The sequence below is a fragment of the Brachyistius frenatus genome, unplaced genomic scaffold (genome assembly GCF_029030835.1).
Source record: "Brachyistius frenatus isolate BFR_SWC_R1_liver_20210118 unplaced genomic scaffold, ASM2903083v1 Contig_16, whole genome shotgun sequence".
Taxonomy (NCBI): Eukaryota; Metazoa; Chordata; class Actinopteri; family Embiotocidae; genus Brachyistius; species Brachyistius frenatus.
Window position 1 is genome coordinate 105755 of NW_027210615.1, and position 21911 is coordinate 127665.

General features: G+C 39.5%; 2 protein-coding genes and 4 non-coding genes across 6 annotated transcripts; 2 read left to right on the forward strand and 4 right to left on the reverse strand.

Moving 5' to 3' along the window:
* Window positions 1-711: 711 nt before the first annotated feature.
* On the reverse strand, window positions 712-828 carry LOC138618411 (U5 spliceosomal RNA). The gene has a single exon (XR_011310728.1). It is a non-coding gene; the product is annotated as a U5 spliceosomal RNA (small nuclear RNA).
* Window positions 829-1271: 443 nt separating this feature from the next.
* Window positions 1272-1388, reverse strand: LOC138618413 (U5 spliceosomal RNA). The gene has a single exon (XR_011310729.1). It is a non-coding gene; the product is annotated as a U5 spliceosomal RNA (small nuclear RNA).
* Window positions 1389-2602: 1214 nt separating this feature from the next.
* Window positions 2603-2721, reverse strand: LOC138618408 (U5 spliceosomal RNA). Its single transcript, XR_011310725.1, has one exon. It is a non-coding gene; the product is annotated as a U5 spliceosomal RNA (small nuclear RNA).
* A 1216-nt stretch (window positions 2722-3937) lies between these two features.
* On the reverse strand, window positions 3938-4056 carry LOC138618409 (U5 spliceosomal RNA). Its single transcript, XR_011310726.1, has one exon. It is a non-coding gene; the product is annotated as a U5 spliceosomal RNA (small nuclear RNA).
* A 1527-nt stretch (window positions 4057-5583) lies between these two features.
* On the forward strand, window positions 5584-10401 carry LOC138618224 (neurexophilin-2-like). Its single transcript, XM_069693810.1, has 2 exons — window positions 5584-5746; window positions 9556-10401. Exons 1-2 carry the CDS (start codon window positions 5669-5671, stop codon window positions 10396-10398), a joined length of 921 nt encoding a protein of 306 aa, XP_069549911.1. The 5' UTR covers window positions 5584-5668; the 3' UTR covers window positions 10399-10401.
* A 618-nt stretch (window positions 10402-11019) lies between these two features.
* LOC138618223 (serine hydroxymethyltransferase, mitochondrial-like) lies at window positions 11020-20609 on the forward strand. The gene is made up of 12 exons (XM_069693809.1): window positions 11020-11135; window positions 12189-12386; window positions 14168-14247; window positions 15084-15284; window positions 16459-16540; window positions 16672-16794; window positions 17016-17155; window positions 17383-17545; window positions 17735-17834; window positions 18285-18440; window positions 18710-18817; window positions 19109-20609. The coding sequence occupies exons 1-12, from the start codon at window positions 11103-11105 to the stop codon at window positions 19234-19236; spliced, it is 1512 nt and encodes a 503-aa protein (XP_069549910.1). The 5' UTR covers window positions 11020-11102; the 3' UTR covers window positions 19237-20609.
* The last annotated feature ends 1302 nt before the right edge of the window (window positions 20610-21911 follow it).

Here is a 21911-nt window from a genome sequence, read left to right on the forward strand (position 1 = left end):
GATTTTAGACGCTGCAGCGCACAGATGATGTAACTGTGTTGCACCCTTCAAAGATTGCATTTAGTGACGGGACGATGACATGGGGAAGTTTCCTGAATTATCTAAAGGGGATATTTTCAATTATTTTGTGCTAGTTCTCGGAGTAGATGATGGCATGACGAAAACTTACAAGTACACTGAAGCAAACCAGTCCCTTCAAAGTGGTGTAGTTGGCCACATTTTACTTCACCAAGTAAAAGAGCTGGTACTTTCAGTCCAGTCAGTTCTTCAGTCCAGCCTGGTTACTGATGGCAAGCAAGATGTTTCTATTTTTTCTGCAATAATTGTCAAGGATACCATGGCATAGTGCTCTATTTGAAAGTATATAATCAAGTCACTGTAGCAAATATTCTTTCATGTGACACAGTTGTTAAAATAACGACAATGACCTCGCCCCTGTTTTTTGAGTGCCGCTGTGATGAAAACATTTTCTTTTGCATTTCAGCAAAAGATTATATTATGTTAGAAAAAAGTGGTGATGTTATTTGCTGTTTTTTTTCTTCTGTACTTTGTTCTTCATTTGAATGGCTCTTGTACAAGTAACAACTAATTTATTTGCAACTCTTCTCTCCTAAAGTCTACAGGCAGCTAATCTGTTTTGGAAATCACTAGCTTTTGGTGTTGCAAAACCATGGAATTCAAAATTGATTTAACTTTGTCACAGCAATGGGAAGCCCAGCAAAGTGCTAGGCAATCAAAAAATTTTAGAGAAACTCTTAGTGTTCCTCTCCACAGAAATCTTTAGTAAAAGGCAAAAGATTTGTTTGTTTTGTAGAGAAACGAGAGTGTATGACCTCAGCTGACTTCAGACACCGACCCATTCCTCGCCTTAAGATTATCACTCACGGTTCACTGAAAAATGATCAATGTAGAATTTACTTGTACCACAGCATCAAAAATATTTTACCACAAAGATCACTAACAATCCGTACCAAACTTTGTGGGGGAGATAAATGTTAACAATTTAGCATGTAAATGCCTCCACTGTACCGAGCATTCTGGGAAAATAATAATCATCACCCCGCCCCTATTTTTAAGTTTGACTGTAATGAAGAAGAATATTAATTTCAAAAAAAGCATATTTACTAGTAAACACAAATGTATGCTCTTTACCCTTTGATGTTTTTTCAACATTTATTAGTTCTTGTTGGGGCGAAGGGGGGAAACCACATGGATTGGGATTGCACAATAAAGTATCTCCAGATTGATTTAACTTTGTCACAGCAATGAGAAGTCCAGCAAAGTGCTAGGCAATCAAAAAATTTTAGTGAAACTCTTAGTGTTCCTCTCCACAGAAATCTTTAGTAAAAGGCAAAAGATTTGTTTGTTTTGTAGAGAAACGAGAGTGTATGACCTCAGCTGACTTCAGACACCGACCCATTCCTCGCCTTAAGATTATCACTCACGGTTCACTGAAAAATGATCAATGTAGAATTTATTCGCAACTCTTCTCTCCTAATGTCTACAGGCAGATCATTTGTTTTGGAAATCAAAAGGTTTTGGTGTTGCATTTATTCCCTGTTCGGTTTTGAAGGTGATGCCGTGTTTGTTATGACCTGTGAAGGTTATGAGGTCAAAGCCATTGACAAGTAACTAGTCTTCATTAACACAGTTGGTCTTATGTAGCAGCATTATACTCTGATGTTAGTTGGCAATGTGCTGGATGAGATTCCGCTTTGGCCGTGTCAAACCCTTGACGTTTAGTTACATTAAACGCACTTCGGTTTTTAGCAATGTGACACCTATTTATTACTGTTTTTGAACAGAGACCTGATGGTGAGGATCAGTGTAGATCTCTATAGCTCTGGTGTGACCGGTTTTGTTGGATTTGTTTGAGTCTTCAGGATCTTCAGAATCCATAGCTGGGCCACAAGGTGCAGGTGCCAGTCTTGACCTCAAGACATTTTGGGCGAGAGAAAATTAAATTCTGTGTGCTTGGCCAATGCATTATTTTATTATTTTTAATTTCCCCAAAATGTTATATATTAGAAAACAGTTAAACATTTCCATTTAAATTTTTATTTTTCTCCTTCTTTATATTTTTCTTTGCATTTTATTGACTCTTGAGGGGCCACATGCATTTACTGCAAACAATACAATACCTGTCTGTTAACTGCATTGTATTGTCTCTTCAAGAGAAAGAGTACTTAATTTCTATAACAGTTCTGTGCTACCACGGTGGGTTCTCACCACATAAAAGACACCAAAAAAGCTCCAGTACAGTTCAACAATGCTTGATTGGTCACAAGCGGTGTGCTCTCCTGTCATGCCTCCGAGCACACACCCAGCGTTTGTTGCGTCCACTCTGCTGCTCGTGTCTGCAGGTTTTCCTCCGGTCTGGTGTCCTACTCATGTCTTTTATGGAGAGTGAGACAATCAGTGACTGAATGCAGCAGCACTAATTAAGCCTCTTCCTGCCACCATTGCCTGAACCACTCCCCCAATCAGTCCCTCCTGCAGCTGACCCAAACCATGCCCCACTACCACAATTTAATTTGGAGATCATACTGACTGGGATTTTGGGGGCTTGTCTTTTATTTTCTGTTGTTGTTTTCATTAAGTACAATGATATGGAGTACCATAAAGTGGATTAAAAATGAAGTCAACCTCTAGCTGTTTCCTCTCCACAGAAATCTTTAGTAAAAGGCAAAAGATTTGTTTGTTTTGTAGAGAAACGAGAGTGTATGACCTCAGCTGACTTCAGACACCGACCCATTCCTCGCCTTAAGATTATCACTCACGGTTCACTGAAAAATGATCAATGTAGAATTTATTCGCAACTCTTCTCTCCTAATGTCTACAGGCAGATCATTTGTTTTGGAAATCAAAAGGTTTTGGTGTTGCATTTATTCCCTGTTCGGTTTTGAAGGTGATGCCGTGTTTGTTATGACCTGTGAAGGTTATGAGGTCAAAGCCATTGACAAGTAACTAGTCTTCATTAACACAGTTGGTCTTATGTAGCAGCATTATACTCTGATGTTAGTTGGCAATGTGCTGGATGAGATTCCGCTTTGGCCGTGTCAAACCCTTGACGTTTAGTTACATTAAACGCACTTCGGTTTTTAGCAATGTGACACCTATTTATTACTGTTTTTGAACAGAGACCTGATGGTGAGGATCAGTGTAGATCTCTATAGCTCTGGTGTGACCGGTTTTGTTGGATTTGTTTGAGTCTTCAGGATCTTCAGAATCCATAGCTGGGCCACAAGGTGCAGGTGCCAGTCTTGACCTCAAGACATTTTGGGCGAGAGAAAATTAAATTCTGTGTGCTTGGCCAATGCATTATTTTATTATTTTTAATTTCCCCAAAATGTTATATATTAGAAAACAGTTAAACATTTCCATTTAAATTTTTATTTTTCTCCTTCTTTATATTTTTCTTTGCATTTTATTGACTCTTGAGGGGCCACATGCATTTACTGCAAACAATACAATACCTGTCTGTTAACTGCATTGTATTGTCTCTTCAAGAGAAAGAGTACTTAATTTCTATAACAGTTCTGTGCTACCACGGTGGGTTCTCACCACATAAAAGACACCAAAAAAGCTCCAGTACAGTTCAACAATGCTTGATTGGTCACAAGCGGTGTGCTCTCCTGTCATGCCTCCGAGCACACACCCAGCGTTTGTTGCGTCCACTCTGCTGCTCGTGTCTGCAGGTTTTCCTCCGGTCTGGTGTCCTACTCATGTCTTTTATGGAGAGTGAGACAATCAGTGACTGAATGCAGCAGCACTAATTAAGCCTCTTCCTGCCACCATTGCCTGAACCACTCCCCCAATCAGTCCCTCCTGCAGCTGACCCAAACCATGCCCCACTACCACAATTTAATTTGGAGATCATACTGACTGGGATTTTGGGGGCTTGTCTTTTATTTTCTGTTGTTGTTTTCATTAAGTACAATGATATGGAGTACCATAAAGTGGATTAAAAATGAAGTCAACCTCTAGCTGTTTCCTCCCCACAGAAATCTTTAGTAAAAGGCAAAAGATTTATAAGATTTTAAGAGAACCAAGAGTGTATGACTGCAGCAAATGTCCAGACCAACCCAATTCCTCACCTTAACATCATAATTTACAGCTCACTGTACCTTCCCTGCACTAAGGATTGTGAAAAATAGACATGACCCGAGAAGATTTTTTTTCTTTATGTCTCTGATCAGAATCTAATAATTTTGCATGAAACTTGAAGCCTCAAAACTGAGGTCAAAGTCTGTATTTCAGTCTATCCAGAGAGTCATGTCATGATAAGATATGAGGTTCACTGTGTTGTGATCAAATCATGTTGGTTTATTTTTTGCGTGTTCTAGCGGCCACATAAACTTACTGCAACTGATTCTGCACCGGTCTCTTACTGCAGTGTATCTCTTTTAGGCATTATTTAATTTAATTTAGAAATAATTCAGATGGGAGTGGAGACAGCGACAAGACCGACCAATTTCAAACTGAAATAACAATTTAAGAATATTGATCTATTTTAAACAAACAAATGTCACTTGTGGAAACAGACGAATCTGTCACCAGGAAGGCTCTTCAATTTGTGTTTTTCTCTGGTGTCATCTCCTCTGTAACACCTCTCAGTTTGGGGACAGCCAAAAGGCCACAGTGCCATCTACAGTCTTTGGTGTGAACTCTGTACTTTCCACATGAGATGACTTTGAACTAACTGCTCAACCTAGGTCCAGTTAACTTATTTTTAAGGCAGCAGGGGAATTTATGTTTCGAAGTTGAACAAACCTGAATTGATTTACTGTTGAGTGATCAATTGAAAAAGTTGAAGTTGAACACAGAAAATCATGACACTGTGGGTATTTACACAAACTGTCATTATGGTTCTTTATTTAAGACAATGTATCTGGTCAGATACTGCTTGCAGTGATTTCTTGGCTTGAAATTCCGCTGATAGACTGAGGCAGGGAATCTCACCAGTTGTCAGTAATTTTTTACATTTCCCAGAGATAGCCCTTGTCATTTTGTCAGCCTCCCCGTGGCTAAAGTATGCGGGGACACCAGGGACAGCGCGGAGGGCTGTCAAACTGTGCCTGCCTCAGAGCACCTTTCCCCGGGTTGATGAGTCATAATAAGGGCCGGCCAGGTGGTGAAAATGAGCAGGGAGGCAAGTGAGGTGTGTATGTGTGTCTGTGTGTGTGTGTGTGTGTGTGTGTGTGTGTGTGTCTGTGTGTGAATATTTCCAATGCAACATTCTTTTTTAATTAGCCTACAACCAATTTGAATTGTTTCCCCTTGAGTTTTTTTTTTTTTTACTGAGCACAATTATACAGACGATGTGCTTTATTTTTTTGATCATGTGAATCGAGTTTTGTGTGTGTGTGTGTGTGTGTGTGTGTGTGTGTGTGTGTGTGTGTGTGTGTGTGTGTGTGTGTGTGTGTGTGTGTGTGTGTGTGTGTGTGTGTGCGTGTGCGTGAGTGTGTTGAGAGGTTGACAGTGAAAGAAAAAACAGCGGGAGAGAGCGAGACGGTGGGAGGGAGAGCTGAGCCGAGTGTTCACTCCAGATCTTGGGGATTTTTGAGTTTCTCACTGCCGAATGTCTTCTCTACTTTGGAAGTGAGAGTCAGCTTTAACTCAGTAAATTGCTCGGGCAGATTGCCTCTAAGACGATCCGGCTTGCTGGATGGAGAAACACTGCCGCAAAATGAGGGCTCTCTGTTTGAACTTTGCCATCACCTGTCTATGGCTCCTTCCTTCATCGGTGAGTAAGATTAGAGAGCAGCCTCTGCTCCTGAGGCTCATTATCAACTCATAGTGTTGTTGTAGTGGCACCAGCGACCATCAGTTCCTTGCAGATTTATGTAGCCCGTATGTGTGTTGCTGATTAATGAAACAAGTACATTGTAATTTAAATCTTGTCAAAGAATCCATCTCATATTCCCTCCTGTTGTGGCTCAGACATGGTTCATCATAATGCAGCACTGTTGCACGATCAAGCTTTGTTTTAGCTGTTTCAGCTGTTTCTTAATGAAAAGATGTGTTGGCTCTGTGTTTGAGGTTTCTATCACCTGAGTAATTGTGCAGTGTTGAAATTAGACCTAACTTTAGGCTAGTTTTATAATATAATTGGTAACATTGCTTGCAGACAAAGGTGAGAACTCCAATAAACACTTTATTGACTTGCTATAACTGACTTCTGCTAAATTTGAGATTCAACTCTGACTTTCATAGTTTGAAAATGCTCCATTGAAAAGTCGGAGATGCTTTTTTAGGAATGGAGTGGATGAAAAAGGCCACCGATCTCTTGCGATGTGATTTGATTTTCCACATTCAAACGTGAAAGCTTTATTTCATTACGTGAGATTGTCTTGAGCCTTGATCAAAGTTGACTCTTCTATTAGATGCCGGCTCTCCGACAAAATGGATTTATACCACCCTCACAATTTTAATTTGTTCCACTCTCGTGCTCTGTAATTCTCTCTCAGGCATAGTTGTAATTTGATCTGCTCTCCTGTCTTTTAATTTGACTTTCCCAACTCATGAGCAGCCGAATGCAACATCTGTAACTTTAACACTGAAGTTGTCGAGTGAAAACCTCAAAGCAACCTCATTTTATGCTTTATTACTTGAACTAAATGACTGCACAGCCTTTGTCAGTTTGAAAAGGTTTCATCACCCCAGGGCTTAAGAAACATTGTCGCCTTATTTTTAAGTTGTGAAAAACTGACACATTAAGGATCTTTTTAGCCAGTGGCAAGAATCTTTTCTCTGTCCTGAAAAAAATGCAGTGACTCCTCTCCTCTCAGGTTTCTCCAGGTTTTTTTTTTTTTTTGCCTCTGCAGGTGCTTTAGCACATGTGTTGTGCTTGCATCCACTCCACCTCTCAGTTGCAGTCACTGTGTTGGCATCTTGACACTGAGCCAGTGACACGGCTGTCACACTGCGGGCTCCAATTAGGGTGGGTGAGAGAACAGCACATAGCTGGAGGTTTCGGCTTGTAACAATAGACACAGCTGGAGCTCACTTGGTTACAGAAGAAAGCAGAGATTGGCACACAGAGATGGGGTGGTTGGTGATGAGGATCCCACTTGTTGATGAGAAATAATGATATCCTGAGAGCTGTTTATTGAAAAATCTGGGTGAGAATAAACCTAAACATCCATCCCCTTTCAACGCATTATGAAAATAGAAATTAAGTCCGAAACAATGAGTGCAGAGCACTTTTTGCTTAACTCATGTCAGAACTCTGTAGTGGCATAAAAAAACAAAACTTAACCCATCTCAAACACGGCATTCACAAAAATGATTTTAATGGGAGAAAATAAAGTGTAACACCTGGATACACCTACCTGTCAAATTAGTTCTTATCCTCAAGTTAGTGATTAACAATAGTATATCATGATTGTGTCTGTGCATTTGTTACGTTCAGACATCTCACAGCTGTACATGTCAACTGTGCAGTGAGTCGCAGGAATATCAGTCACTAAACATCCCCACTAATGACTACATTTATAGGGGTTTGTGTTCTTTTAATAGAAACAACAGCAGGTGTTTGCTTGGCTTAGAAGAAGCAGCTTGATCAATCTGAATGTGCACTTAATTGTTACCCTCTTATATTTTTCTGCAAAGCTGTTTTTTCAGTCTAGTGGAGTTTAACCATGTCTTCTGCTCTATGCGCTATAAAAAAATATATCACTATCACAAAACCAACTTCTACTTATAGAAGTATTTTACACATTTAAGCGATTAGTTGCAATAAACTCTGCACTTCCATTAATGTAATCAGTATTCATTAACTTTGTAGGAAGGTAAAGCAGCTTAGCAAACCATGTTAATGTGTTGCACAAATTGTGCACATAATCTGCAGGTTGTCCAGACACACTTGTTTGATTGCAGGAAAAGGCCAAGGAATTTACACATGTGTGCTATATCTTTATACTGTGTATGTATCAAAAAAAAGGACAACAAGGATATAAATAGAGAGGAGGACAATTTGGATGTACATGAAGACAAACCATACAATAGAGTTTGCGAATAAAACAATATTATGATAAACTTACAAGATGTACCCAGGTGAAAGTTTAATCCCCTATTCATCTCCAGTTTGCAATCCAAAGAGGGAAAACTGGGATATTTAAGGGAATGTGAAGGAGGAGAAAAGTTAAAGACATATTTTTAGTCTTTTTGAGTCAGCTGAGACATGTTTGGTCCACTGGGAGCACACTATAGAAAATACACTTCATATTTGTACCTTTTTCATACATTTTGGACTGTGATGTGTATCAAGTGATGAATTGATTCTTCAACCGAGACATCGTCCCTCTCTATTCCAAACATATTGATTGGTCAGCCTGTAGATTCAGTCCATTATCAAGGTCGCAATAAAGAGAGAAGTTTGAACAAGGGAGTGAAAGGCTGTGTGAGGATGGACAGCCAAATTAATATTTTAACGGCTGTATGAGTGGGTGGCTGTTTGTGCGCTCCTTGTTACTGTAGTCCTTGCCTGAAAGAGATAACCTATTGATCACACTCAATTTCAAGTCATCCTCATTGCTAGGACCCAACATGATGCAGAATAATTATCTGAATTGATTATCTGCTGCTGTGTAGCGTAGCCTCAGTCAAACTGCCCTTCATTTTTGGTCATCCTGGCGGTCAATGCTAGTTTGTCTCTCATCTGTCCCATCACTTTCTACAGTACATACACAAACAAAATCCTGCAATACTGTATTTACTGTGTTTAGAGTTAATATGATAGAGATTTTCAAATTGTCAGTTATATTATGATTGTTTAATGATATAAACACAGCCAGAGTGTTGTTCACAGTGTTATAATTTTCTCAGCCAGTACAGAAATATATATATATATATCTATATTATTTTTTTTCAACGGTAACTTTGGAAGACATCGAACTTCAGCTTTGATGGAAAGCCTTTAAGCTGTTGGTGAGTTTATTTCTTCTATGAGATACTGTAGATCATACAGATACAGATGTAATTAGTGGACACCCCAAAACCTAAACATGAAATGTCAATCCAACCATCTAGCCATTATCTATACCTGTTTTATCCTGAAGAGGGTCATGAAGGTGGGGTACATCCAGAACAGGTCACCAGTCCAACACAGGGCCAACACACAAAGACAGACAACCATTCACAATCACATCCTATGTGCTCGGTCAGGTTTTGAGATATTTCTCTCTCTTTGAGATATCATGAATGTAAGCTGCAACTTGACTGGTTGGGAAAATCCCTGTAGTTCTAATTACAGTTTTAATAGGCAACATTTCTTTGGTTAAAAGCAGCTCTACTGAAAACTTTTAAGTTATCTAGACTAACATGGACACTTCATGGATATAAAATTTGATGTGAAAGCACCTCCATTGTTTTAAAGTAGATTTAAAGATTTCAGAGACAATGTCTTAAAATTTCCAAATAAAAAAAACAAAACAATATGCATGGTAGGTCACCACCAGGAATGCATGTAAATGAGGAAATAGCCTTCTTCTTGTAATCGTGTGAAAAGACTCCATCAAATTTTCATACATTTTTGTGTTGCTCTCTGTGCAGGTCCAAGAAAAAGCCAAGCCGCTGGACTTTCAGAGGCAACAATGGGGAGAGGAGGAAGGAAGAAGAGGAGATGCTGGAGGAGCAGCGTTGAAAGTTAAACATATCTCCAAAGACTTACAAATCATCTCCACCAAACATAAAACACCTGCCTATGGCTCGCTCGGCCCTTATGGTTGGCCTCAGAACTTCTCACAAGCCCTGGACCAGTATCTGTACCGCCCTTCACCAAAATCCAAACCTCCTGCTAAAACATCCCCAAAGGCCAAGAAGATCCTGGGCTGGGGTGATTTTTACTTCAATGTGAAAACAGTGAAGTTCAGCCTCCTGGTGACGGGGAAGATCGTGGACCACATCAATGGAACGTTCAGTGTCTACTTCCGCCACAACTCATCCCGTCTGGGGAACATATCCGTCAGCATCGTCCCACCCTCCAAAGCTGTAGGATGGGAGGTTCTGGATCCTGCAGCTCATAGCGCTCATACCAAGAACTCAGTCCTGCTTCCGGATCTAACATCCCAGCTCCCGAGCCCCCCTCAGTCCACCAGTTCCACTCCTCCAGAACAGCAGAAGCATCAGCAGGACATGATGATGGTGACCGAACTCAACTGCCGGATCGAGTACCAGAGAACCAACCGGTCCAAGAAGACCAAGCCCTGCATGTACGACCCGGGCCAGACCTGCTACTCAGAGAACACGCAGTCCCAGGCAGCCTGGATCTGTGCCAAACCCTTCAAGGTTATATGCATCTTTATCGCTTTCACCGGCACGGATTACAGGCTGGTGCAAAAAGTTTGCCCGGACCACAACTTTCAGACGGAGCAGACCCAGCAGCACTTTGGATGACGGACTCTGAAACGCTGAAACTGAGAAATCAATCACTGACTTTTCATACATTCTTCAAAATCATGTGTTTAATTTTCAAAATAGATTAAAGATAACTGTTTTAGACACTTTCAACATAAGAATACATTTTCAACCTGTCAGTGAGTGCAGTTTGAGCGAAAATAACTGGTCAATGATGAATCTTAAAACATGAGCTTTGTGCTGATAGAAAGTATACTCATCCCCCAAAAGTGACACATTATAAAATAATACTGACTTCATTCATATTGTCAGTTTGTGTAGTGTTTTTGTCTTTTTTGAATATGCATTAATAGATCCAAAATGTTATGAATACTATTTATTTCTTAACCTATTTATAATTTCTGGACTCATTGCTAAATAAAACAAAATATTGTGTATGTTGTACACGTTTAGGGACAGATTAATTTGTAGGTTTTTAGAAAACACAGACTAACTTCAAGTGCTTTTTTTTGGACCATAAAATTAATTCCTTGTCTATTTATTGTATGGTCGCTGTGACTGATTAGATATCTGCTCTTTAAGAACTGATACAGGGTGAAATGAAACCGATGATTCACTGTACTGGTCCCTTTTATCAGTGACACACAGTACGCATGTCCCTGGCTCCCTTCCAATAAGATTTTGAATTCACCCTTTGTACCTTTGAAGTTTTCTGTTTTCCCAAGCTCTAAGCTGTCACAGACATGCTCTCCCTGTCATTACGGCAAACATTATGGGTAAGTACCTTTGTATAATAATTTATTCAACTCTGAACATTTTAAAATAGCACACAGGTGCTTTGTATTTGCAGTAGAATATCTTATTTTCCTGTATTTAAGAGCAGTTGCAACTGAGTCACTTATTGCTGCAAACTAGGGCAGCTTGTCACCTCAGGTCACTTCAATCCTGACAGAAATCTCTGGGGTGAAGATGTACGGTTTTCTGTTGTAGTTGCAGTTTGTCAGTTCATGAGAGAAAGGCAAATGACTGTTTGCTCCAGAATATGTTTTGTTATTGAAGGAAAGTTGACTGTACAGTCTGTGTTTTATGCAAGACTTATTATACTCAAGGCTTAGAAAACATAATGAATACAAAAGATGAAAGGAGGCTTACTTCAACATATATTTATGCTTAAACAGTAATGTGTCTATTAGGCCAAAGTAACAGATAGTTACATAACTATCATGCAGCTACAAGCTGGCTTCAACAAACAAGACCCTGATAACTAAGTCACTGCATGTCTGGCCAGCCCACATACACTTTTCATGTCCAAGGTTTTCCATAACTGCTCCATTGAATAGCACATTTTGGTTTTTCACTGCCTTTCATTTAATGGATTGTTTAGAACATCAAAAGACACATTATTCTAACTCCCCTGTTTCCAAAACCCTGGTGCAAAGTATTATAATTTTGAGTGATGAAAGTGTTTTTGCACAGGCTTACTGTTCATGAGTGTTTCAAAAGACTCTAAAGGAGCAATCTTGGACAACAACAACAACAAAAGAACCCCTCAGAAACTTTTTTTTTTTTACTCTGCGCAGACAATTTAAAGCACAATGGAGAGTTGCATCACATCCTGTGACTTAGTGTTTGTCTCCTCAAGAGGTTTCTATTAACTACTGCGGATTGTTAAGAACTGCAAGTTGGAAGAAGTACAATGTGATCTCTCCAGGCTCTTCCCACACAGTTTTACATTTAATTTAGTGATTCACAGTAATTATTGAAGAAGTGGACATATTGTCGTTGACTGAACTGATTCTTGTGTGCTCATCCTCCACCCCACGCTGCAGCCACTCTGCCTCCGGGTTTCAGGATGTGTGGGCAGAGATGGGCAGATCCCAGTGGACTCATGCAGACGAGGCCTCAGCAGCAGCGCCAGCGGCTGGACGGGACAGGAGAGCCTGGCCCAGGACGACCCAGAGATGTGGAGTCTCCTGCAGCAGGAGAAGGACAGGCAGTGTCGGGGACTGGAGCTCATCGCGTCAGAGGTAAGACCCAAATATAAAGTTTGAGGGAGACGGAAGTGATCAAAGCATCATAATAAAGAAAAAAAACAGGTTAAAAAAGGTTACACTACATTTTCTGCACCTTCACCCATTTTCCTTCATTTACCCTAAATGCAAAAACAACATTCAAATGCAGGTTTTATGTAAACTGTGATAAACCATGACCCGCAGTCTGCTGAGTATAATCCACAGTAACTGTTTCAATATTTGCTTGGTGTCTTGCGTCACACTATGTGTGAAATTAGTTCAGGAAAAACAGGTGTGTTTTGACACATAAACAGCCAATGAAAGCTTATTTAGTGTCTCAGGGGGATTTCCTCTTTTCCTCCTACTTATTATTCTTACATGAAGCTGTAGAAGCCAAACGACAAACAGGAGTCTCATTATGCTTTACGCATATGTTTCACATTTAGATCTCAACTCATCAACTGTCAGTTGCGGTGGAAAACTGTTTAGGATCTTCATGTTCATGGAAGACATTCACAATGCCTTCAAACCTTCAATACTGCACTGAGTTTGTACCTTCTGCAGGATAGCAGCAAATAAAAGGGACGAGAAGCTGTTGTTAATTATCCTCTGTGCGTTATGTGGACAGAGATGTTAAAGATTTGCAGTATGAGATACAAAGCCGGAAAAACAACTTTAACTGAGGAAGTGCCTCCTCCTGCAGAGAAACCACAAGTCACCACAGTTGGAGTTTCTTGAATTTAACTGTTTTCTTCAGAGTCCTGGAGCTTCTTTTGCTTTTTACCCCCCTTGCAAGTGGCTGATTTCATCTAAGTGGAAGCTGTGGGAAAAGAAGGAAGCTTTCATTTTTTTATTCTCCAGCAATTATGAATCCACAGCACTACCAGTCACGATGACATCTGAAAGATTTTCATCTTGTTCATGTGCCGGCAGTCATTCGTCGCTGCAGGCCGACTCCCAGTGGAGTGCTACTGTTTTTTTTTTCTTCAGAAACACAGTCAAATGATCCCATTTGGTTCTTTCACTGATTTCTTCAACTGATCTCCACATTTTAAGTTGAAATATGGAAGGAGGAGTGATTGTGTAAATGCAGTGTTTGTGTGTGTCAAGAAAGTGTTTTGAAATGTCATAAAAAGAGATTTATGTCACATGGGGGACCGGTTTAAAACCCCACTGGAATGATTGAGAGATCCCAGAACAGTGACAGGTTTAGTCTAATAACAAGGCAGAGGGGGCGGCTGAGGAGGACCGAGAGAGGGAGAGAGGGAGAGAAAATGATCTGAAGTGAGAGTGGGAGAAAAAAAGAGACGAAGACAGGGAGAAAACTTCATTTACATTCATTTCATTTTCTGCAGCTCCATCTCTCCTGTGACATTTGACACAGTGCTGAGCTCCACAGGGATTCAGTACTTGTTAGATTCTGTTATATTCGTCTTTTAATTTGACTATATTACCTCTAATACACTAATATTGTGAGATAAGCTCATTTGAATCATCTTTTTAGCTTACAGAAAATGCTGCGATGAACATTTTGTAAGATTTATTCCACAGATTTAAATGGCTTTAACTATTATTGTTGTTGTTGTTGTAATTTGTATTTGCAAGAGAAATGCTTGTTGTTCAAATAAGTGCATACTGAATAACTTAAGTTTAAACCTGAGCAGGGGTTTTCTGTCACCCTTCTCCCAGTAAATAAAGGTTATATTTAGATAGTGACAGGGCTGTGAATATATAACCACAATAAATAAAAAAGTTCTGTGTGTGGATTTTGACACTGTGTTTGTTTGTCCTGTCAGAACTTCTGCAGCCGTGCAGCACTGGAGGCACAGGGCTCCTGTCTGAACAACAAATACTCTGAGGGCTACCCAGGACAAAGGTAACTACACAGTTAATGTCCTTTCTACAATTTACTGTCATAATCATTCAAACAATTTTCAGATGCCCAAGCGCACAGTTTTGTGAAGTTTCCTTTAAAAAAATTTGGTGAAGACAGCTTGAGACCAGAAGGTCACAGACTAGAGTATATGTGCTTATATGTACATTTGTACAATACCTTACCACACCATACGAAAAGATACAATATGATACGATACAATGAAAAACCATACAATACAATATGATGAGATACAATACAATGCCATACGATGCAATATAATAGGATAGAATATGATGGCATATGATACAATACAAAGGAATAAGATTCGATACAACATGATATGATGAAATACAATATAATGCAATATAATACGATATGATTCCATATAATGAAATACGATACAATACAATATAAAATGAAGGACTAAAATATAATACCATACCACATTATACCATACCATACCATACCATACCATACCATACCATACCATACCATACCATACCATACCATACCATACCATACCATACCATACCATACCATACCATACCATACCATACCATACCATATCATACATTATGATACAGTACAGTACGATACAATATTACTAAAAAGGTTGCAAATATGCAATACTATACAGCGCAGTAAAGACTGATATGATACAATATGATGCAAAACATTAATTATGATATAATAAACATGAAATACAAATACTAAAAGCAATACCAACACAAAATTATATGATTCAGTATGATATGATGCAATCCAGGATGATACAGTGCGATACTCTATGATATCACCCTTTCAAATCTTAATTTGTGTTTTTTGTTGTTACTCAGGTACTATGGAGGTGCAGAGATTGTAGACCAGATTGAGCTGCTGTGTCAGAAGCGAGCGCTCACCGCCTTTGGTCTGGACCCAAATCTGTGGGGTGTTAACGTCCAGCCGTACTCTGGATCTCCTGCTAACTTTGCAGCCTACACCTCCGTACTGCAGCCACATGACCGCATCATGGGCCTGGATCTGCCTGATGGAGGACAGTAAGTGAATATTTTAACATCTGATCAAGCCAGAGACGCTCAAACAGAAGTCCTGCACCCTTGTTTCGTCGTCTGCACAACAACTGATAATCCAACAACCAGTAATTAGATCATGAATCATAAATATGTTAAAAAATTACCAAGATAATCAAAACAAATGAATTGCAAAATCTTTTGGAGGAAAAAAAATTATAATTCCTGCCATTCGCTCTCTTAATTTTGATGGTTTGTTCAAATTTAGATTAATAAATAGATAGCAATTTCGGCTAATCATAAAATAACACATACTTATAATTCTTAGATGAACATTTAACCTTTTAAACATAATAGAAGTATGAATTGCCAGATAATAACAAAAGGGATGTTGTTAAAAAATTTAACAAGTTCTTCTGCCATATCATGTTGACATGTTGTGACATTATCAGACAGCTAATGCATCATTTGTCACTGCAGTTTTGTGAGATGTGCCATGACATGGTTTGATTTTGTCTGTGTGGTTTGAACTTTTTCCCCACATTGAAATGGATGTTGTTTTGGGACTTAACATCAAGAGGCATTAATGTAAATGACAAAATGTTAGTCTCACAGTCTGGAGTTGTCACATGAATTCATCCTCTTTGAAATAGTTTGCATTTGAACTACAAGCATAGAAAATGGGGAAATGTTAACTATGTTTTTCAAGCTGAGTTTCATAAGTGATAGCTGAAGACCTGCAAGTTCTATATGACAGACACTGCACGAAATGGCTATGATGGCTGTGTGGGAGTTAGTAGAGGTACAGTAGGAGAGAACGGTTTTATTTTTATATAAATTTCTGCAAAATATTTCATATTTTAGCATATGACAATAAATAGCAGTATAATATAGTGATATGAGGTAACAGCATGAAAAAAAAAATCTTCTCAGAAGATCAACATAATATAATTTAAGGAAGATGTGGTCTTTGCATGATCAGATGAATTCAACTAAACAAGAAGGTGGAGAATAAAGGAAAGATGCAGGGTGACTAATACTGAAGTCCATTTCACATCAATTATTCTTTACCAAATATCATTACATAAATATCCCAGTCATATGGAAGATAAATTGTTTCTGAAGCACCTGCTTAGCTTTTGGGATGTGCAATTTACCATAAAAGTTATAAATGTACTTTTTCTATTTCATCACATTTGAGCCTCACCCACGGCTACATGACAGACACCAAGAGAATTTCAGCCACCTCCATCTACTTTGAATCGATGCCTTACAAGCTGAATGTGAGTAGATTGGCAAGTTTGGTTTGAACTATACTTCTGTTTAAAAAGTTTTTCTGAAAAGGAGAAGAATTGTCCAGATAAAAATATATGAGACTGTGAACACTTCCTTCTATCCCTGACTGTTATCTCAGCCCCAAACAGGTCAGATAGATTACGACCAGCTGGAGAAGACGGCCCGCCTGTTCAGACCCAGACTCATCATAGCAGGAACCAGCGCTTACGCTCGCCTCATCGATTATTCTCGCATGAAGAAGGTGCCTCTTTTCTGGAAATATGACCATGAATTTCTACACTAAAGCACACGCACTAAAAACATTGTAATAGCTGTAAACTCAGTTGTTAAAGCAAGAATAGCAAATACACGGGCAATAAAAATTGGAAACGTAAGGAAAATGATAAGTGTTAACAATTAAACTGTATTTCAACAACATGGGAATTATGTTTGTCACATAATGAGTCTGACTGTGTGTTTCAGCTGTGTGAGGAGCTGAACGCGTACCTGCTGGCAGACATGGCTCACATCAGCGGCCTGGTTGCAACTGGAGCTGCTCCCTCTCCTTTTCAGCACGCCGACCTGGTCACCTCCACGACCCATAAGTCCCTGCGGGGAGCAAGGTGAGGGTCAGGATACGAATCAATGTTAACATATCACAGAGTGTTGTTGATAGCAGTCAATTCAGTAGTTAAAGTGTTTATTTTACTGTTCAGTAAGTCCTATAAAAAAAATAGAGTTTATTGAATGCAAGTATTTTGGATGTGATGTTGTTTGTTGTTACATATTAAACCAGACAGTTTACTGTTCAGTAAAAGTTTGCATTTGGCTTCCTCTCTCCGCTCTGCAGGGCTGGCCTGATCTTCTACCGGAAAGGTGTGCGGTCTGTGGATAAGAAAGGCCAAGAGGTGCTCTATGACCTCCAGGACAGGGTGAACTTTGCCGTGTTCCCGTCACTTCAGGGCGGACCTCACAACCATGCCATTGCCGGTGTGGCCGTCGCCCTCAAACAGGTCCAGATACTCATTTTATTCATCAACATTCAAAAACAGCACGCAAAATTAACACCCTGCAGAACATTTTGATCACCAGCTTTATTTCAGAAGCTCATACAACAAACGAGTCCTCCAGTCAGTGGTTGTCATCTGAAGTATCCTGATACGGTCTTTCTCTTTCACACAGCATATTTTCTGTCTCTGCAGGCCACCACTCTCATGTTCAAACAGTACATCGCTCAAGTGCTGCTGAACTCCAAGGCCATGGCGAACGCTCTGCTGAAGAAAGGCTACACTCTGGTGTCAGGTGGTTTTTCATGATAAAATGCACAATTTTTTTTTAATTTTTTTTATCAAATTACATATAATTTTATACAATTAAACGTATTGTGCATAACAATGTTTTTGTATTGTTTCTCCTATAATGAAATTCGATTCAGCATCGAAACTTCAATTGCATTTCTACCTCTGCAGTTGCTTTTGGATCACTTGTCATTTGCTCCAACTTAATTTGCATTCTGTTGTTATGACTTTGGAAAAGTTCACTTACCCTTCACTTGACAACTGAATGGAAAGAAGTGAATATTGAGAGGAATTTTAAGATCGCAATGATAGTTTTTATCATTGTCTGCATGACATTATCTCCACTCACAATGGTTTGAGTGGAGCGTGAAGGGAACTAATCATTTATCTTACCATCTTTACCATAAACAAAACACAAACAGTAAATCTCTCCTCCTCCTCCTCCTCCTCTCAGGTGGAACAGACAACCACCTGGTCTTGGTTGACCTTCGACCCCGTGGGATGGACGGTGCTCGAGCTGAGCGTGTCCTGGAGCTGGTGTCTATCACCGCCAACAAGAACACCTGCCCCGGAGACAAGAGCGCCCTCACGCCAGGGGGACTCAGACTCGGTATGTAAAGCTTGTGCTGATATTAAAATGTAGTGTTCATGGTAAAGATCTGCAGGACAGCAGGTGGTTTGGACGGACAGCCAGTCAGTGTTCCACCCTGTATGATACTGTCTGTGTCTGTGTTTGATTATGTTTGTCTTTATATTTGTCTCTGTGTCAATCGGTCTGTCAGTCAGTCTCTCAAACGCATCGATCTCGACCTCTGTATCAACGGTGATCAAATTAATATATGTCCATCTGTTGTTTTATCTGTCGCCACTTTCTTACAGGAACTCCAGCTCTGACCTCTCGACAGTTGAAGGAGGCAGACTTTGAAAAGGTTGTGGACTTCATTGATGAAGGGATTCAGATTGCACTGGATGTGAAAAAGAAGACTGGTGAGAAAGTTTTGTGTTTGTTTAGTGTAAACTTTAGCTTTAACAAGGGAGAGTGGTAAAGTTTGGAGTTTTATATACTCTTCAACACACCATCGGGACATGTTGTTAGTCTCTAATATAATTTCTAATGCTTGTTGACCCAGTTGAACCCAGAATGATGTGTGTAAAAAAAGTACATAAAGTTCATTAATTTGCTTGCAGCTAAGAACCAAGACAAAATTGATTAGCTGGGAAGGGGGTGCAGAACAGCAGTATGGTTATGTATTTTTTGCTTTCTCTGTCTCCCAAAAGGAAACCTGGCTAGCTTCAAGTGCTTCCTGCTGGAGGACCCAGACACGGTGTCGCACATCGCAGAGCTACGCCAGCGGGTGGAGCTATTCGCCAGACCCTTCCCCATGCCGGGATTCACTGACCACTAAAAACACCCCCAACAGAAAGGTTGTCAACCCATCAGATCGAAGACATATCCTCTCCAGAGCTGTAATGTAACAGTCTTATGCATATATATTTTTGACTATGTTGCCATTGTAACAAGCATTGTTTCAGTATGTTGTCAGTTACAGTTTGGTCACTGTGCAGCATCACTGGTCATTTCTGCACAGTCACACTTTCATGTCAAGTGAAGGCATCATATCTACAAAATGACATGTAAAATGATGTAAATATATAAAATCCTGATTAATAAAAAGTTTATAAAGTCAGATCATACAAATTTCTAGAAATGATAAAACAGTGAAATAATCCCATTATCGCACATTAGTTATTTTGTGATGGCTGTAACAATAGAAATAATAGTTAATGTAATTACTCTACATCGCACTGTTTATTCACAACAGTTAAACGCCTGGTATTTAGCATCTCTAAGCAGTAAAGATTTCATAAATGGTTTTAACCAAACTATAACTGTAGCAGATATAAGCTAAGTCTTTATTATGTTGTATAACTCCTCTGAGGCATCCTAATTAGTGAATGGTGTATAAACACATATTGAATGATAACGTTTAGTTGTAAAAATAAATAATGTCCTCAAAGAAGAAGTTGTTGACAAATACTGCACAATAATAAATAATTAAACAGTCTTTATGGCTATGTCATAGTGTTATAAACATTTGTTACCTTTGATATACTGCTCATAAATGCTAAATAAGGTTACCAAGACCACAGTAATGAGATGATTTTCAGAAATGTCAGCCAGTTGTATGAGCAACCTGTTTAGTGGAACAATTTATTACACTTCTGAAAAATTATGTTTAAACATACTAGACGTGAAGACTAATTTGTTTTTGTACAGGCAGGAGATATTGAGGTTGATAATAGTGATCATTTCCAAGAAAGATAGGTTTAAATAGAAACTTTAAGTGTTTACAAATGTTGCACATAATGCACATCCTCTACAGCAGCTGTACTTTCCATGAGATGTTTTCGACTAAGACGGGACTTCTGTTTGTTGCCCAAAGCCGTGAAGGACCTTGAGTGTTTGAGGTATCTTGACGTTTTGTGACTAAGCCAGTCTGAGAGCTCTTATCAACGTCAGGCTTTGTCCCACATCCTGGGAAACTCTCAGCAGCTGCGTTTGGGTTCAGTCTACATCCACAAAACGCCAAACGCAAAGAGGGGAAACAATTCAGCAGCACGAACATTTTCAATCTTTGATATTTAGGATTATTTATGTGTGATAATGCCAGCTTCTGTGTCTTCACTTTGATTTGTTTCGTAAAGGATTTCTGAAGAATGTGTAATATATATGCGAGAGATCTTAACTGCAATAAAAACGGATCCTGAATGTTTACAAGCCTGCTGAATTTTCCAATATTTATGTTTTATATGTATATTTATTGAACTTCATTGTATTGTTCTAACTGTGGTATGAAAACCTGTTGTGATGTAAGGTAGAGAGGAGGAGGATTTCTGTTTACAGGGGAGGGGCTGCAGTTTTTATAAACACCGATTCCTTTTAAGCTGCTGGAATTTCCTCCGGTCATTTCCTCTCGCTGTCAACATCAGGAAAAAAGAAAAAGAGAATAAAAGCTGAGACGAGACAGTGACGGAGATCTGACAGGCAGACAGCTGGAGTCAGAGCTTCACGCGCTGAAAAACTTTGGCTGGAACGGTTTCAGCGCCCTTCAGACAACTGCTTTGTCTAGTCTGACTTCTCCACAGGACAGATGATGGTGTTTCATGACTGTTACATGACCAACAAGCAGACTGTACCTGTTATAAACTAGCCGGACGTCGACGTCTCTTTATGTCATCCTGCGACTCCACATTGCATAATGCCAGTAAACAGACAGCTCATTATGTACATGAGAAGATGAGCACGTTATATAACAACTGAATCCCTCACTGTCCTCAATAAACCATCGGAAGTGGCATTCCTGCTCATTTAAACGCTTCCTCAGCAAATGTTTCTCAAATGGCTGCAGTCAGATCATAATACTCCCAGACACATAAAACCAGAAAAGAAATGGAATTATAAACTTTGTTTTTATTTTTATTTTGATGTGTTTATTTATCATTTTGAGGGGATTTTCCTCAGCGAAACAAAGTGATTTATAAAGAAGCACGGAACGAATTTGGAACATGAAGCACTGCTGCTGCTGCTGCTGCTGCTGCTGCCTATTGGAGCATTTAATATTTACTTCACTGAAAAACTGAAAGGGCTTTTGTTTTGACTCAGACTTCTTTTCAGTCTGCCTCCTAATTTTTGGGGGGTCAAGTTGCTACTGCTTCAGTTTCTGCCAGAGGAATGTGTCCTCTCTGTAGAGGCCGTAGCAGCTGAATCACAGGTCAAAGGTCCGGGATGTTCTCAGCTTTGCCATCAGAAAACGCACACAAACAAACCTCAGGACACGCAGACACTCACACGTACAGACTTGCAGCATCACAACACAAATACCGCTTCATCTATGTGCCTCTTTCTCATGACCTGGCAGCTCCTGTGTGTGTTATTTTTAAGGCTTTTAAGACTCTGTGAGGGAAATCATTTGACCCTCATGTTCCATCGCTTCGGGTCACTAACCTTATTGGCACAGCAGTCCTTGTAGTGGTCAGAAGGAGGATTTTTAAATGTTCACTATTCTTTGTTCCTCCTTCA